At 39.5% G+C, this 17,042-nt stretch overlaps 1 protein-coding gene across 1 annotated transcript; it reads right to left on the bottom strand.

Moving 5' to 3' along the window:
* Nucleotides 1-437: 437 nt before the first annotated feature.
* On the bottom strand, nucleotides 438-6,699 carry LOC585180 (NHL repeat-containing protein 3). Its single transcript, XM_030981938.1, has 6 exons — nucleotides 6,461-6,699; nucleotides 5,109-5,277; nucleotides 4,014-4,214; nucleotides 2,966-3,179; nucleotides 1,948-2,197; nucleotides 438-1,510 (listed from the first exon to the last, which is right to left on the bottom strand). The coding sequence occupies exons 1-5, from the start codon at nucleotides 6,659-6,661 to the stop codon at nucleotides 1,966-1,968; spliced, it is 1,017 nt and encodes a 338-aa protein (XP_030837798.1). The 5' UTR covers nucleotides 6,662-6,699; the 3' UTR covers nucleotides 438-1,510; nucleotides 1,948-1,965.
* Between the last annotated feature and the right edge of the window lie 10,343 nt (nucleotides 6,700-17,042).

Here is a 17,042-nt window from a genome sequence, read left to right as displayed (position 1 = left end):
ATCTATACAGGCATGCATTATATACTTGCAATAACCCCTCCCCGGCCCACCTTCGTCATTCAACCCTGCCCCTCTCTCTTCCACCCCCCTTTCAAATAGTGTTACTCTTCCCCTTTAATTGATATATTATCTCCCACCCCCCCCCCCTCTTTCTCTCCTTCCCCGTCTCTTTCTCTCTCTCTCTCTCTCTCTCTCTCCATTTCTAATTATGTTACTCTGCCCTCTTAATTGACATATTTATCCCCCCCCCCCTCTCTCTCTCCCTTCCCTAACTTCTACTCTTTTACTCACTCCTTTGAATTTTCAACGTTTTCCCTCAGCACTCATTTCCTTTTGTTACATTATTCATTCCTTCGTCTACGTGTAAGAGTATTCTCATTTCTCTTTCATTTTTCCTTTCTTTGCTTCAACACAGAAATATAATTGGGCAATACAAATTCATGTCAAAATATCTTTTTATTTCAATTAAGTAAAAAAATTATTGATTGCACAAAATGAGCTCTCCTAGCCATATTCCTTTGAATTAAAAAAACCCTGTAAAATTGGTCCATAATACACTTTATTCTTCAAACATTTTTGTTCTGAGTGTCAATTTCTTTGCCACTGAAGACATGTTGGCATATATTTAAGAATAATTTTCCAAATTAATCATTCCCAATGACTACAAAACAGAAATAAGCTCGAATTTCAAACTGGCTTTTGAGCAAAAGTACTTACCAGTACATGAATAATATATAACATTTATGACAATATTATATACAAATATACTACTTTGAATCAAATTTCTTAAAATATCCAAGCATGATTGCAAAGAATATCAAGAAAATCAACCTAATGGAGAGTTTGATGGTATCAACTTATAAAATGTGAGAATATCAAGATGGCATATTTCATAATCTGAAGATGATTTCTATAAACCATAATAGGGTTGAAATTGCCAGTGAGTTCATTTACCGGTAGTGACAGTCTTTGAAATCATGCTAAAAAAAAATGTACCTACAACACATGATATGCAGGAGGTATATATCTAGTATTAACATGTGAAAAATTGTGCATGACACGTCATATAAGATATAATCAAAATTAAATTTTATTAAAACAAATCTTACTTGAATACATATCTATAAGCTTAAAATAATCATTTGCTGAAATGAAATTCTGTTGATCTAATTTTCAAAAGATAACAGAAAAATATTTATAAAAAAAGTATTCTGTAAAGTTATCATGGTTCAATGTGTAAATGGTGAAATAACCAGCAATGTATTTAGCTTGTTATTTTCACAATAGACCATGAAGTTTACAATATATCTTTTTATTTATTTATTATTTATTTATTATTTATTTTATTATCTATTCGGCAACTCTCAAAAATATAACGGTGTAAATATGAGTAAACAAACATTAAAGGAATGTTATAAATGCACAATCTTCCTGGAGGTCCTCTTGGTGCATCAGTTGGTTACCGGGGAAGAGGAAAGCAAACTTAATCACTGCAAGTGTAATGGTCCCTCTTCCCGAACAACTGGTGCACCCAGAAGACCTGTATCCAACCACCACTACATGTAGTTATCTCTATCACCATTCCCCCCAACGGCCTAGAAGACCACCAGAGGCCAAAATACAATGTTTCCTTTGTCTAGAGTCAGAAGGGAATTAATTCATATTATTTTACAATGAAAGAATTCCTTTCTGGCTACAAACAAACAATTTGATATAGTAGGCAGTAAATTGCAATTCCAGTCCAAGGAGATACAAAAATTAATTGCATTCACCAACGGGCTTGGTTGCATGAACATATATACATGTATATTTTTATGTCTTTAATGCTTTAAAAATTATATTTTGATTGAAAACACAATGTTGTTATCTCAAACCTAAACATATTGTCTATTGAGAGCCAGGAGGGTGTTACCTCTGTGGAAAATTAGTATAAAAGTTCAGATGTACCAATCATCTGTGGACGTTTTATGAAATTGGCACAAACTTTTGGCAAGCTTGGGTGCCAAGTTCCCCGACAAAGAATGCCCCTGTTGATTTGCTGACAGCAACGAGGTGCGGCTTGGTGTCCTTACCAAGGGTTATGGTGTCCAGCCGATGACAGTCCCCTATTGGACCCGATCCCGGAGCCGCCTTTACCAGCACGATCTGGTCCGAGTTTAGCTGGGTCACAATGAAGTGACCTTTGTCTTTGCTAAGTCTAAATAAAAGTGAGAGAAAGAGAATAATGTAATTAATTTCTGATATTGTGATTCTTTCAGTGTACTTTATAATTCACAGTCATTTAAAGACGCAGAGTAGTGGGCTCTCATGTGGAATTCGAAACCATTCAGGTGTCTACCCAATAACAGGTGTTGTCAATCACAAGGACTATTATCCTTCAGTTTTATGACCAACAGGCCTTCTGCCCATTCCCCCATATCACAAAGTCTTTATCTTCACCTGAAGACTCTCAGAGAGACTAGGGGGTATATTTTGTTATAGGACCTCTGGTTTGCTGTGTGCAGGTTTGTACACTCATTACCGGTAATGGTATTTTTACCAAGTCCGCTGTCGGTGAATTATGACCTTCTGCACATGGAAACTGATGACTATCTCCCTCTAACCAATGTGCTTTTTAGAACTCTGTAGCATTTATATCTGCTGTTTTCATTTCTCACAGCTACCAACTGGAGTGGTGTATGACTATCTTGCAAGTGATGTCAGGAATTTAAAAAAGGACAGAAAACTTTAAAATCCATCAATTGGCAACACAAAGTCCTTGTTTTTTAATAAAAATTGGCTACTTTTCAACTTTTTGACAACCTTCCCTCGCATGTTTATTGTTTTCAGAAACATTATATTCTATCAAAATAATGTTGCAATAATAGAAAAAATATTATTGGTGCCAATTTGAAGGACAACATGTGATCAATTTAGCCCTAAAAATAAATCCTTTTTTGAAAGGGAGTTAGAGCAACTTATATACCTGACAGAATATGGCTCTCCATCCTTGAAGCACGAACTCCAAATCCCGAGAAGTTCTCCCGTCTTGGCATCGAAGGCCTCCAACCTCCCGTTCATCCGATCGGCAACCCAGAGTCTACCGCCCTCGTCCAGCTCCACACTGTGCGGGATGTGGAACTGGCCCGGAGAGCTTCCGTTGCCTCCTATACTCCACATCGCCAAGGTGCCAGAGTTCCCTGCCCAGGGAATCAGGTTAATGATAGTGATTAGAACAGGTGTTTCACAAAACTTTTCATCAGTGTCAAATGAGAGTTTCTGTTATAAGCTAGTGAAATCCTTGCTTCTGATAGGTTATCAGTAAAGTTGTCACTGTTTTTTGTCATTTGTCATTGAAAAAAGGCTTTGTGAAACACCCCCCAGATGCTCAGATATTGAAAACTCTCATTTATACAGTTTGGCGAACTTCAGTATATTTGGCAAGGGTATTAGGTTGTATGACACATGCTCTGTTGTCAATATTCTACACTCACCAAAATTGTAACTTCGATCCAGGATAAAACACTATACCCAGCCCTAACCGTAATCCTAATCTAAAAACTCAATCACAAGCACAAATCTATCCCTATAACCCTGCATCTTGTTCAAAGTAAAGCCTGGGACAATGGTTGATCAAATGTTGGATCACACAATGAAGAAACAAAGAATGATTCTCTTCGTCTTTTTAGACAGGGATAACTTCCAAAAGTCACTTAAAGTGTCTGGGTTACATTGCCTCAGATTCAAAAACAAATCCTGGATTTAGCCCATGCTGCAATAATAATTATAAACCTTTAGGTCAGTCAGGAATCCCGTGACTTTTACAAGCCGATCGCCTGTCTGATTACCAAGATATTTATGATTTTTGAGGCACTTCATGATCATTTTGAAGTGCAATTTTTTTTAGGGCTTCAATATTACACCATATCACATACACTGCTAACACGTAGGGCCATGCATCTCACAGTTATCATTGTTAAAAGGATGCCTTTAATTGAAATCTACTGTGTTTTACCAAATGAAGTACAACTTACTCAGCTCTACTTTCACCACTCTATTGTTGACCCCTCCATCGCCATCTGCAATGTAAAGCACGCCCTCAGCGTTGATGGCTATATCAGCAACATCTCCGAACATGAGAGGATGTAGGGAGGTACCAGACTTGCCTGCCACGCCCATTGTCAGATCAACCGTTCCATTTGGTAGTAACCGTTTGACAGTGTGTCCATGGACCCCTATGGTTTAAAATTGAGGGAAATAAGAAAAATTAGCTTGCAGACATAAATAAGCGTAAAGAGTTGTGCGTGGTTTAACTAAGTCCACTTATTTCTGGTTCTTCATTCTGTACAAATCACTATGGCCCGAATTCACAAAGGAGGTTTAGATTTTTACCCATGGTTTAAACCCTCATTTACATACCCATGGTTTAAAATAAGCGCAAAATAAGCGTGACAAAAGTCGGAGCACTCGGAGGTCCAATATTAGACGTGCGCAAGGCAAGGTACGCTTATTTTGCACTAATTTTTAAACCATTGGTTATGTAAATGAGGGTTTAAACCATGGGTTAAATATCTAAACCTCCTTTGTGAATTCGGGCCAATAGTTCTGTCAGTAAATTAACAAATTGAAAATGTACTGGCCTCGTTCACACACTGCGCAGCAAACTGCCTGTAAAACGTTACATATGGCAAAATATAGCAAATTTAAGTAAAGATGAATAACAGGTGGGGGTAAAGAATAAAAATCATTTACGTTTGTGCTATGCTTTATAATGTTTTATCCTGGATTGAAGTTACAATGTAATATTGAAGCCCTTAAAAAAATTGTGCTTCAAAAGGATCATGAAGTGCCTCAAAAAGTAAAAACCTTTGAGTGACCAGTTTTACCATACTCATTTTCCCCAATAGACTGTAGTGTAGGAAAACCGTTAGAAAAACAAAAAATGAAAATTGCGATTTCCAATCACAAATATCTTGAAAATCAGACAGGCGATCAGGTCATAAAAATCATGGGATTCCTGACTGACCTAAAGGTTTATAATTATGATTGCAGCATGAGCTAAATCCAAGATTTTGTTTCAGAATCTGAGGCAATGTTACCGAATCACTTTGAGGCTTGTAACCACATACCATCGCCTACGTCCGTCACCCAGATATAGCCCTGCTGGTTGGTTTCGTTGAACTGGTATCTCATTCCATGCAAGTCCTGCAGCATACTGCTATCGTTGTAGGTGAACGACCTCAGGAGTCTGCCAACCTCAAGGTCAAACACAAGGACATGGGGGATGCCGTCACCTCTCTACAAAAAAACAGAAGAGGGGAGAAAATACATCTTAATTAGTGAGGAAGGGGGGCAGTGAGGATGGAAATATCATGAATGCAGTAATCAATGGGCAATGGGTCACATTTTTCTCATTGATTTTGTAACTGGTCTTCGTCAGTCTTTCTTTGGCATTTTTGTATGAGTTCATTTGGTCGTATGTCGGTCTCCTTGATTTGATTGGGGTATCAATAAGAAAATGGGGGAGGGGGGGGGGGATGGGTCACAAAATGGGTCACAATATCAGGTTCCATAAAGAAAAGTTTCAGGCCGAAATTCCACTAAAGTGGATCTGCGCGTGTCTTTCTTTGCTCAGCGCACACAAGTACGTCTCATGAATAATTCATGACCCTACGCGCCAACTGTATAGACATCCATGTAAAGGCGAGTGCACGGACCATAACTCTCTATGCTAATGAGCTCGGAGTGTCTCCAAGTGTGATTGGATGGAAAAGATTAATCTTCTTACTTGTTCAAGGTTTCCGAAAAATTTTCTTGACCAATCAGCTTGATTTTGATATACGACAGAGAGGGATAAACTCCGCACTGGAAAGTGAATGCGCTGTATGCGTAGAGTAATCCGTTGCTGGGATACAGAGTCTCAAACACAGAGTTATCGATTATGTTTCTTGCTACGAATTGTGCAAGTACGTGCATTGCTATGGAAGGGTTGGTGTCAGAATTCACTTGAAAATCTTTCTTTCGTGGCCTTTTCCGACGCGAATACTTAAAATTATTTTCTCATATTCTGGAAAATACAAGAAAAAAATATAGACAATAGAATACTGTTCGCACCAGCCTTGTATTTTGCAGCATTGCAAAGTTACACCAATATCTTTGACAAAAGAACGGTTTTTGAAGCCTGTGCCCATGCATTGGTTATAATACATGAGCGCGAGCATGGGTTTGAGACTCGCCAAAAGACACCACTTATAGACCTATGTTCTTCTTTTCTTTTTTAACATTATTATAATAAAAAGTAAGCTTCCCATCGAATGTAGACAACACATATATGAACAAAGAGAACATGTTCAATGATTCATAGTTAGAAGCTCTTCTTATGATGTCACGCATGACTGCACATTACTCAGATACTCGCATACTTGTATCGACTTTGAAAATCACTACAGAAAAATCAACACGACGGACTACGATTTCATACCTGTGACACATAAACCTCGCCATTATCATCGTCAATAGCAGCGCTGTAAACTGGTCCCTTGAATGCTTCCATGTCAATTGGCCACGTCGGATCTAATTTATAAAATGCGCCATCTTTTAGATGATAGCAGCTTGATTTTACACTAAAAACAAGCAAAACTACAGCAGATACGAACACCGAAAACCCAGACAGAAGCTCCATTCTCTATCCTTGTTTATCTTAGTCATGTGATGAACAGAATGCCTTGTCACATGACCTATGAGAAAGTGGGCGGGGCCCAATCTATAGCTCTGAAAACTTTTGTGGGCGGGGCTCAGGCCCAGTGAACTTATAAAAAAGAAGAGTACAGTAAAGAAGATATGGCAAAAGCGAATTGTTTCAGACTTAAAACAGGCCAAGACAGAAGCGGATCTAGAGGGGGGGTTGGGGGGTTGCAACCCCCCCCCAAAAAAAAAATCCGGGGACCATTTTTTTAAATCTTATCTTTTTTTTTAAACTTGTAATTTTATTTTATTCTATTTCTATGTATTTATTTCATTTATTATTATTATTATTATTATTATTATTATTATTATTATTATTATTATTATTATTATTATTATTATTATTATTATTATTATTATTATTTCTTTTTGGGGGGAGGGGGGGGGGGTGGGCGAACAAATGTCACAGAGTCCCTTGCCCCCCCCCCCCCCCCCCCATCAGCTTTTTTGAGGACACGGGCCACCGCCGAAGTGACAAGCTAGGCCAGCGTTGCCGATTCTCATCCCCAAAATCCCCACACATAATTATTTGCTTACTTAATAAGTCATAATGATGATAATAATAGTAATAATAATAATGATAACAATTATAATATTAATAATAATAATAATTATGATGATGATAATAATAATCCTCATCATTATTGTAATTGTGTTTATTGTTATTAGCCGCAGAAAATCTTACAAGTATTTTGTGGTTATCTTGTGGTTTGGAAACCACAAGATAACCACAAGATTAAACAGGCGCGGATCTACGGGGGGGGGGGGGGGGGGGTTAGGGGGTTTAAACCTCCCTTGGGCGGCCCAAAAAACAAACAAACAAAAAAAGGGGAAAAAAAAAGAAAGAAAAAAAAAAAAAAAGAACGCACGCTGGAGAGAAACCCTTTCAAGTGCAAATATTGTGAGAAGATATTCAACTCATCTGGTAACTTAACCAAACACATGATAACTCTGGATATAACTGTGTATTTAACTGTTACTTGATTTAAAAAGACGTTATCATGCACTGCTTTTTATGGTCTCCATTGTGTTAATAGATGCCAGGAAAACATCACTTACGGGGTTCAAATAAACACCCCCCCCCCCCAAAAAAAAAAAATCGGCTCGCCGCTTCGCGGCTCGTGGACGATGCTCTGCATCGTCATTATTGGTCAACCCCCCCCCCCCTTAGCAAAAAGCTAGATCCGCCCCTGCAAGATAAAACGCCACTGAAAGATCAGTGACTCATAATTTTGGCTAAGACCATGGTTTAGAATAACTAGAGCCTACGCTGGTCGAAACTTTATACCAATCTTCTGTCTCTTGACATGCAGGCTGAATTTAGGTATAACAAAGAAAATTAAGAAATCTTGTGACTGGCTACCGTTTTCAAGATATCAATACATTGTATGTGATTTAGGAATATAGGGGTCCACATTATGGTTTGACTGATTGATTGATTGATTTTATTCGCGAAGCCTCCAACATACAACAATATACAAGAATAACAAATCAAAATTAAGTCACTTTTATAGTCAGCTTGAACAGGATCGCCCACGAAAGCTCAAGAGCATTATTTCCAGTGGTTGAACATTGTATAACTAAAACAGAGCAAAATTCAATCTTGCTTGTGTGAGTTATCGAGGTGAGCAAGCAGAAACCCATTAGTCTACAAGGAATTCATAACACTCCCATCAGATATTGTGAAGATATGGCATAATGGCTCGGGGGCACATTCCCCCCCCCCCCCCAATAAGAGAGAGAGACAGAGAAAGAGAGTAGGTAATAGCGGGTAGGAGGCTGAAAGGGAGCGTGAATATTATGATAAAATGCAATTTTACTCTCTGAATATAGGCCTAAATAAATCAGTATAGGCGTGACAAAATATGCTTATAGGAAAAGTATATCAGTCTGTCTCCAATACTCTTGTGTAGTAGACTAAATTTGACGACACTTGAACATGACGTCACAATGCATTCTCGATAAATTACGCAACAACACATTGCGCGCCTGATGCGCGAATCTACGTAGCAACGTGACATTTTATAAGGAAATAAAAATAATAAAACATAAAAAGCACGTGTGCTTTCATACTTCTATTTTATGTCCTTCAAAATTGATGTGGTGCATGCCTTGAGCTGAACGGGTAGATTTGGGAGTTCAGAGTCTTTTCGAGTTTGTCTGGATTTTCGAGGGCTTAATCTGAACCACCCCCCCCCCCCTACAAAAAAAAGACATCAAGTTCCTAATCAAAGTGCAGACTTGAAGATGCATTTTCCTGAGTTGTGGGAAGAAGATTCGCTTCTTTTCGATGATACAGCAGAAAGAGAATTGTTGCTTCGCCAATTTGAAGAGTTGATTGTAAGTAAGGAGAACTTTATTTATTTTATTTATTTATTCAGTTCAATTTAGAGTGTATGAAAGCTATGTTCATCCCATCGGAAATGTGTTTGTCTTATTCAAATATCTAACTTAGATTGTGTCTGATATGATAACAATATTATAACATAGACTACATAAACTTTTCAGCTTTCATGGGTTAACATGTCAAGTTATCATTATTACTATTATTTTGTTTTCATGATATGATACATTTTATTATATGTGTATTTATGTTACACTGAACTTGACTTGTAAATAAAATAAGAAAAGTCGATATCAAACATGGCCCGGTGATCGATAAAGTGATATAGACCCTAGGACACTTCTACTTCTACGACGATACTCAGCAGGACCCATAAGTCAGGATGTAGTGCTGAGGAATAAACTATCTAGTTCTTGGTCTAGATGCTGGGTAGAAGCGCTCCCTTGAAGCCCTCCAGTGAAGTAGCGTCAAGGGCAGGGGCGGCCGAGCGACTTCCAAAGTGGGGGGGGGGGGGGGGGCACCAACAAAAAAGGGCTCTTTCTGGAAAAAAACGGGCACCTACATTGGGAAATCTCGAAGCGAAAATATACCCCTACAGTGTGATTACATTATCAGGGATGATTTCATTATTTGTTTCTCTTCATACATCATACAAGATATCGCTTAAGCATCATACTGTACAGTTGGGTGTGATGTCTGAATATGCATTTACGAGCGAGCGAAGCGAGCGAGAAAAATTTTAAAGATCTGTGAGGTCGCAGTGCGAAAATTACATCTTATAAAGGGGAAAAAAGCCAATCCCGATGGGGTTATAAGCACATTCTCATAACGGAAGACTGAAAAGACCTTTGATAAGTAACATAATTATATCATCTTTACATGCGAGCGAGCGCAGCGAGCGAACTTTTGGGGGAAATTGCTCTTAGTCGCTTTAAATAAGGGGCACGTTTAATGATTACATGAAAAGGGGGCAATTATCGAAAGGGATAAGACACTTATTAGAAAAGAAAAGGAGCACGTGTCAAAGTACAAAAGATAATTATATTAAAGAGATGAAAAAGAAAATGGGAAATAGGCATTTGTATGATTTGTTGACGGAAAGGGGGCACCCATCAGATTTTGATAAGGGCATTGATAAGGGCATTTATAAGAGGTGAAAAGGGGATAGGTCCCTTATTAGAAAGGAAAAGGGGCACGTATCATTATTAAAAGGGCAATTATCAGAGGTGAAAAGGGACACTGACCAGATATGAAAAGGGGCACTTATGAAAATGTAAAAGGGGCACTTATAATAAAGGAAAATGTGTATTTGTTGAATAAGAAGGGGGCACCGTTCAGATTTTTAAAAGGGGCAGTTATGAGAAGGGGAGGGAGCTCTTTCTTTTTAATGGGGGCACTTATCATAAGGAAAAGGGACACTCATTAGAAAGGGAAAGGGGTAGTTATGAGAAGGGGAAGGAGCTCTCTCTTTTTAATGGGGGCACTTATAAGGAAAAGGGGCACTTATTTGAAAATAAAAGGGGCACATGTTAAAATGAAAGGTGTGCTCATCGGAGTTTAAAAAGGGGTAGTTATTAAAAGGAGAATAGAGGCACTTCTTACAAAGGAAAAAAGGGGCAGTTGTCAAAGTAAAAGGAGCACCTCTCAGTTTTGAATCTAGGGCAATTATCAGAGGTGAAGGGGGCACTTATCAAAAGTGAAAAGGGGCACTTCTCGTACCTGAAAAAAGGCACTTACTAGAGATCAAAAATGGCACTTATTGAAGATAATTTCAAGATTTATGAGAATGGAAATGGACACTTATTGCAAAGGAAAATGGGAACATGTCAAAGGAAAAGGGGCACGTGTCAAAAATAAAAAGGACACTCGTCAGAGGTGAAAAGGGGGAAGGGGCACGTTTACTAAGTAATAGGGGCACTTGTCAAAGTAAAAGGGGAACTTTTCCTATGTAAAAGGGGCACTTCTTACAAAATAAAAGGGGCACTTTTCGTATGTAAAAAGGGGCACTTTTGGGGTATCTGAAAAAGTGGGGGCACTGTGCCCCCCCCTGCCCCCCGGGAGGGCCGCCTATGGTCAAGGGTGATCTTCGAAAGTGCATTCTAGACCTACGCAGTTACTGTCCGAGGGAAAAATGAGTTCTGGTAGAGTTGGGTGCGGGATGGGATAGCCAGCAACTTCCTTGAGTGATACTCCCGCCCCCCCCCACACTCAGTGTTATTTAGGGTACGCATATGCTTGTTCCCTCTTTTTGAAAGCACCCCCTATCTGAGGACTGCCAACATTTCCGAACCCCCCTTTCGCGGGCTTTTCCTGCCTTGGAGACCCACCCCCCCCCCCCCCTAAATCATGAAAAATGCACAATGTACCCCCCTAAATTCGGAATAATTTCTCAGGAGTCCAAAGAGATGAGAGAAAAAAAGAAAAAACACCCCCTTTTTAAAGAAATCTCAGGGTGAAAAGTTAATACACCCCTTTTTTTACAATTCTCGGGCCGGACTTTGTCGCACGAAAAGTACCCCTTTACTGGACATTTTGGCAACACGCATGCGGTCATTCCGTTTTCGGAGTAGGGGGACCGGGGTGATACTGTCGTGTGTTGCTTGCAATCATGGACAAGGGAAGACTCCTCGTTCTTCGGAGATATTTATTCTGGATGAATAATTCTTAAGGTGTGCCATAGTTTTTCAAGTCGAAACCACATAGGCTATACATTTATTTCCTCTTTGGTAAAAACTATATATTTTTATTTTTGTTCAAAGGGAGAAATATCATCAGACGAGGGATATGAGAAGGATCCATTTCCTTTCCTACAAAATGAAAAAGGTAAGTCTTTTCTATCTATACATTGAAAAAGAAATTGACTTGGGAAAAATAATAAAAGTAGATAAGAAGTTATGCCAATTTGCATGAAAAATTGTTCTAGTTTATCACCTATTAAAATACCTGTCCGGACACACATCATGTTGGTACGCTTTTGTAGACGATCCTTGATATTAACCCTTTTCATTAAAAAAAATGACAAAGAGATGTAAGAAAAAAAAAAGTTTAAATGTGAACCCTGACACTATAGCAGAAATATAAAGCAGTAGATGTGCCTATGATAGTTGTAGGCATTATGCCTGACTACATTATGTTTAGCTTGATGATAACGAATAAGTTGATTATTATTGAATACTGTGATTATTCTTTGTAGCACATCAGGAGCACAGGGGGATTTATATGCATAGTTTATGTGCATTATCAACGTACATGACACATTATGATATATTAATTTATTTATTTATCTTGATCAAAAACCTCTTGAACAATAACAGGAAAGGTCAAAGACACCAGGGACATTCTGGAGTTGCCGACTTTGTTCAGTACTCCACCAACGCACCAGCATCATGGACTTCGTGATTGGCAACTTGACAGCACAGAAGCTTTCACCAGAAAGTTACTTGCAGAATGTGATCAGGGCATGTCCATCCAAGGCAATGGTCATCAACAAACGAGACGTTACGACGTCCCTCTGGACCTCAATGAGAAGATGTCATCTTCGGACAATCATCTGGTCCAGGGGTCTCCTCTAAAGACAGAAAATTCACCAAATCAACCAGCCGGCCTTGGGATGCTGTCTCGGATGGATTCCCCAAACCCTGATGTCGTGGGCATTGTCAAGTTACCTGATGGTAATTACTACATGGCAATGTCAGATTCATCCAAACGAGGACCCCGCTATAAAGACGACACTCAAAAAATGATGCCTTCGATGACGTCACCAAGCAAGTCGTTGGAGGTATCTAGGAGTGGTCCAAGCATTAGCCCATCGTTGGATTCTCTGTCTCACATAGAGTCTGCAAAACTGTCTCACGGTGATGGCCAGGCGGGCCGGTTTACGCCCAAGAAATTATTTTCATCAGTCAAAGAATCCCGCAAGAACAACGCAATACGAACACCCCGTAAACGAGCTAGAACTTACCCCTATCAGCCGAACCCACCGCCCAGAGCTTCCCCTCTTCCTCGTAACTCGGAGATTCCACAGGACATCATGAAGGACCTGGCAGTCATCCGAATACACCGTCGGAGTTCTTACGCTGATGGCGACTCTTTGGTCGAGGTACAGCCAAGTTCTCTACCAGGTTCTCCCACCATGTTCGCCTATCGTGATCCGGAAGGAAGGATTCGAGTGCCACTGGACATGCACTGTAATCAGAAGGCCCTTGCGACCTATAGATGCATGACGCCCTCTAAGACTGCAGCCACTAAAATTGTATCCGTCTGCGACATGACGCAGCGTCTACCAATACCGGCAAAGGGAACAGTCCCGGAGAAAACCCTCTTTGCAAAGGGAACAGTCTCGGAGAAAACCCTCTTTGCCGATTCTGGAAGTCAAAGGGTGGGAAGCACACAAGGGCCTGAAGTTATCCATCAATTAATGATCTCAGAAGAAACAGATCACGGTGTAAAGGAAGGTTCGTTATCAACACAAACGATTATGAAGGAATGGGAACAGCTCCGGCAACAAATTTGAACTGCATGTGCGCGCTGGAAGGGAAATCAATGATAATTACAAAATGGTGCCCACTTCAAACGAGGCGTCAATTCTCTATTCTGGGCCCCGTTGCATAAAGCTTACCATTGATGGTAATTTTGCCATCAATGGCAACTACCATGGTAACAGGGCTCAACTGCCAATCAAAATCATGGTTTCCGTGGTAGTTACCGTGTTGATGGTAAAGTTACCATCAATGGTAAGTTTTATGCAACTGGGCCCTTTTATTCCGAACACTAATCAAGATTCTGAAGACAATCATGCGCCTTTGATGGTTGCACTGTCCAAGATTTCATTTTGCATTATTTTTTGAAGGACATCCCTCTTAGAAGGCATCAATTTTAAAGGTCGTATCATGCAGTCTCTGACGCAGTCTAACGTCACTCAAAATAACGCCTCGTGTGCATGCAACGAACTTACGAGCATGATAGTCTTGGTGCTTCGAGAAATTATAATTATGCAGTCACCACTCATTGTTGCAAAAAGAAACGCATAACAGATGAAAGTTTAGTGAGGAGTCATGAGATTGATAAGAACATTGGTAAATGCATCTGAACTTCCAGGGGCGGATCTAGCTTTTTGCTAAGGGGGGGGGGTTTGACCAAAATAATGACGATGCAGAGCATCGTCCACGAGCCGCGAAGCGGCGAGCCGATTTTTTTTGGGGTGTTTATTTGAACCCCGTAAGTGATGTTTTCCTGGCATCTATTAACACAATGGAGACCATAAAAAGCAGTGAATGATAACGTCTTTTTAAATCAAGTAACAGTTTAATACACAGTTATATCCAGATTTATTATGTGTTTGGTTAAGTTACCAGATGAGTTGAATATCTTCTCACAATATTTGCACTTGAAAGGGTTTCTCTACAGCGTGCGTTCTTCTTTCTTTCTTTTTTTCTTTCTTTTTTTCTTTTTTTTTCCTTTTTTTTTTTGGGGGGGGGGGGGGCCGCCCAAGGGGGGGGGGGTTTAAACCCCCTAAACCCCCCCCCCCCGTAGATCCGCGCCTGACTTCTGAAACCCGAACGGACAGGAACTGTCGTGAGAATTGATTTTTGTACGGCTACATTCGAGAATATCGAAAACCTCAGAACAAGATAGAACATACTTTCGAGAAATCAAATTGAAGGCAATTTCAATGGTCCGTTTTTTGTCCCATATAAAGAAATCATGTTCAAATTAATTGTAAAACTATAATGTTCGCACATTTTTCAGTTAATATGATGAACAAGGCTATTTGAATTACCTTAGGTTCATTTTTCGAAAGTCTTTATGATCGTTTCAAAAGTATAAGCGCAACGGCACTCGGGGTTTGAAGTTTCTGTTTATGCCAGCTCGATTTTGGTCCCCTTTAACATTTTATAGAGATCAAGGTAATGTCATCAGAAGCATGATTCTTAATCTTTGAATGATGGTTACTGGTGATCAGCGCTGGTAATGCAGCTCCTCATTTTATATTGCTGTTCCCCAATATCAACATTGCCTTAGAAAAAAAACGTCTACGGCCTTTGTTGACGGTATTTCAATTATGAATTTTGATTCCTTTTAGGAAAGATAATCATGATCCCAAAGGCTCCCTGATCCATTAAGTAGCGGATTCAAAATTGATGTGAGGGAGGAAAGGGGGGGGGGGGTAATTATTTGTAACACTAGTCTTGAGCTGCCACCATATCCACCGATGTGTCAAATATCAATCTTCTCGATCAATGATGTTGAATAAAATTGAATATTTCAGAATATAACAGAATAGGTTATGCATTATTCGCATCACTACAAGGAGCAATCAAAAGTCATAATACTAACGTAATCATGTTATGGCATCACCGTGACAAAAGGCTTCATCATGATGCATATCACAACAATAATAATGTCTGTAGCACTATAATGATGTCACCGTTTTTTTTTTTAAGTCTTGATACTTTCGATTTTCCAACGACACGCATCATGTTTGTAATAATTTTGAATATAACGTGTAAATTCAGACGTCATTGTGTAATGAGCAGACGAATAAAATTAAGGTAAAACTAACATAATTATGCATTGCAGTTTTCTTTTTGTTTACGTTTAGTTTGTTAAACAAATACGTCAACATTCATCGATGTCGATGCACACCCCCGGGGGATGCACACAGGGGCCCCATCGTCTTGATCCAAATGAGCAAATCAATCGCAATTAGTCCTCCAATCAATCGCAAGTTTGCAGTCTCCAATCTATTATGTACATAGTTGCGATTGACTCTACCAACTATTTGTATATAAGACGGGGGCCCAGGTCAGACATCGGCGTTTACAGAGGTGGATCCGGATTGGGGAAGGGGGTGGGTAGCAGATGTGATTCCCTCAACAAAAATAGGGCGGGGTCGGAACAATAATAGGAGGAAAATCACAGGGTTGATGACTCACTTTTTACTTGGGGGGGGGGGGGGGGGTTGTCACACAATTTGGGACTCGTGTCCCCCCCCCCCCGAATATCTTGGATTCGCCGACAGAACAAAACAAAAACTTTCACGCGTCTGACAGCTCGTTATTGAAAGATTGAAAAAAACAGGACATAAGGGAAGAAAGTAAAATGTTGGTCGGTCGCTTGAACTCTGTTAAAAGTGGTTAGACAGCCAACGAACGAGACTAACATTTTATTTATTTATTTTATTTATTTCTAACAGGCCTATACTGAGAGTGGCACATTTTACCAATAACTATTGTCGACTTCCATGAGGCCCCGTTTGGTAACAATGGTATTCAATAACAATCATCGAACATATAACAGCAACAAAACAACTAAATAGAGAAACAAATACACACCCCGTTTGTAATTAGTATACAAACTAATGTTGGTATCTCATAAAAAGCGGATTATTTAAGAAATACCGTTGCACATGTACGGTACAAACAGTTTTTGCTTGGTAGTCATGATCATTTAACGCATTCTTACTGCAAGATTTTTTTTTTTTAAATAACAAAAACTGATAATCAAAAATAATAAATCAACAAGACAAGATTTAAAAGATCATAAGCAACGACGGAAAATGTACTTTGTCAGACAACATATACAGGTAGTAATTGATAATCGTGAAATTAAAAGATCGTATTTCAACTAAAATTTTATGTACCTAATAATAATAATAATAATAGCCTAATAGTCCACTCCAAATTCTTTTAAACCGAAACGGAAATTCTTTTTGCCCAATCGATCGTGAGCCCGGCAGCCAATGAGCAGCGCCAGATCGACGTTGCTCTATCCCTTATTGTTGAACGCCAAACAAGGTAGCAACAACTCCCATCATGTACGTCTTTTGGTATGACGCGGCCGGGGTTCGAACCCACGACCTCCCGGTTGTGTGGCGGACGCTCTACTGACTGAGCCAACACCTCAGTTTGCCAACACGTTTCACATTTTCTTTTCCTACTATTACACAAAGGTTAGGCCTATGTTAAGTTACTAT

This window comes from Strongylocentrotus purpuratus, unplaced genomic scaffold (genome assembly GCF_000002235.5).
Source record: "Strongylocentrotus purpuratus isolate Spur 01 unplaced genomic scaffold, Spur_5.0 spur5_scaffold_12, whole genome shotgun sequence".
Lineage (NCBI taxonomy): Eukaryota > Metazoa > Echinodermata > Echinoidea > Camarodonta > Strongylocentrotidae > Strongylocentrotus > Strongylocentrotus purpuratus.
Note: the sequence above shows the minus strand (reverse complement) of the source record. Positions and strands in the feature narration are given on the sequence as shown.

Excerpts from the sequence above, each read along its gene's own strand:
- LOC585180 (XM_030981938.1), bottom strand. The coding sequence starts at position 6,661 with ATGGAGCTTCTGTCTGGGTTTTCGGTGTTCGTATCTGCTGTAGTTTTG. Across the intron at positions 5,278-6,460 it reads GCGAGGTTTATGTGTCACAG|AGAGGTGACGGCATCCCCCA; the intron begins GTATGAAATCGT and ends GTTTTTTTGTAG. Across the intron at positions 2,198-2,965 it reads GGAGAGCCATATTCTGTCAG|ACTTAGCAAAGACAAAGGTC; the intron begins GTATATAAGTTG and ends ACTTTTATTTAG.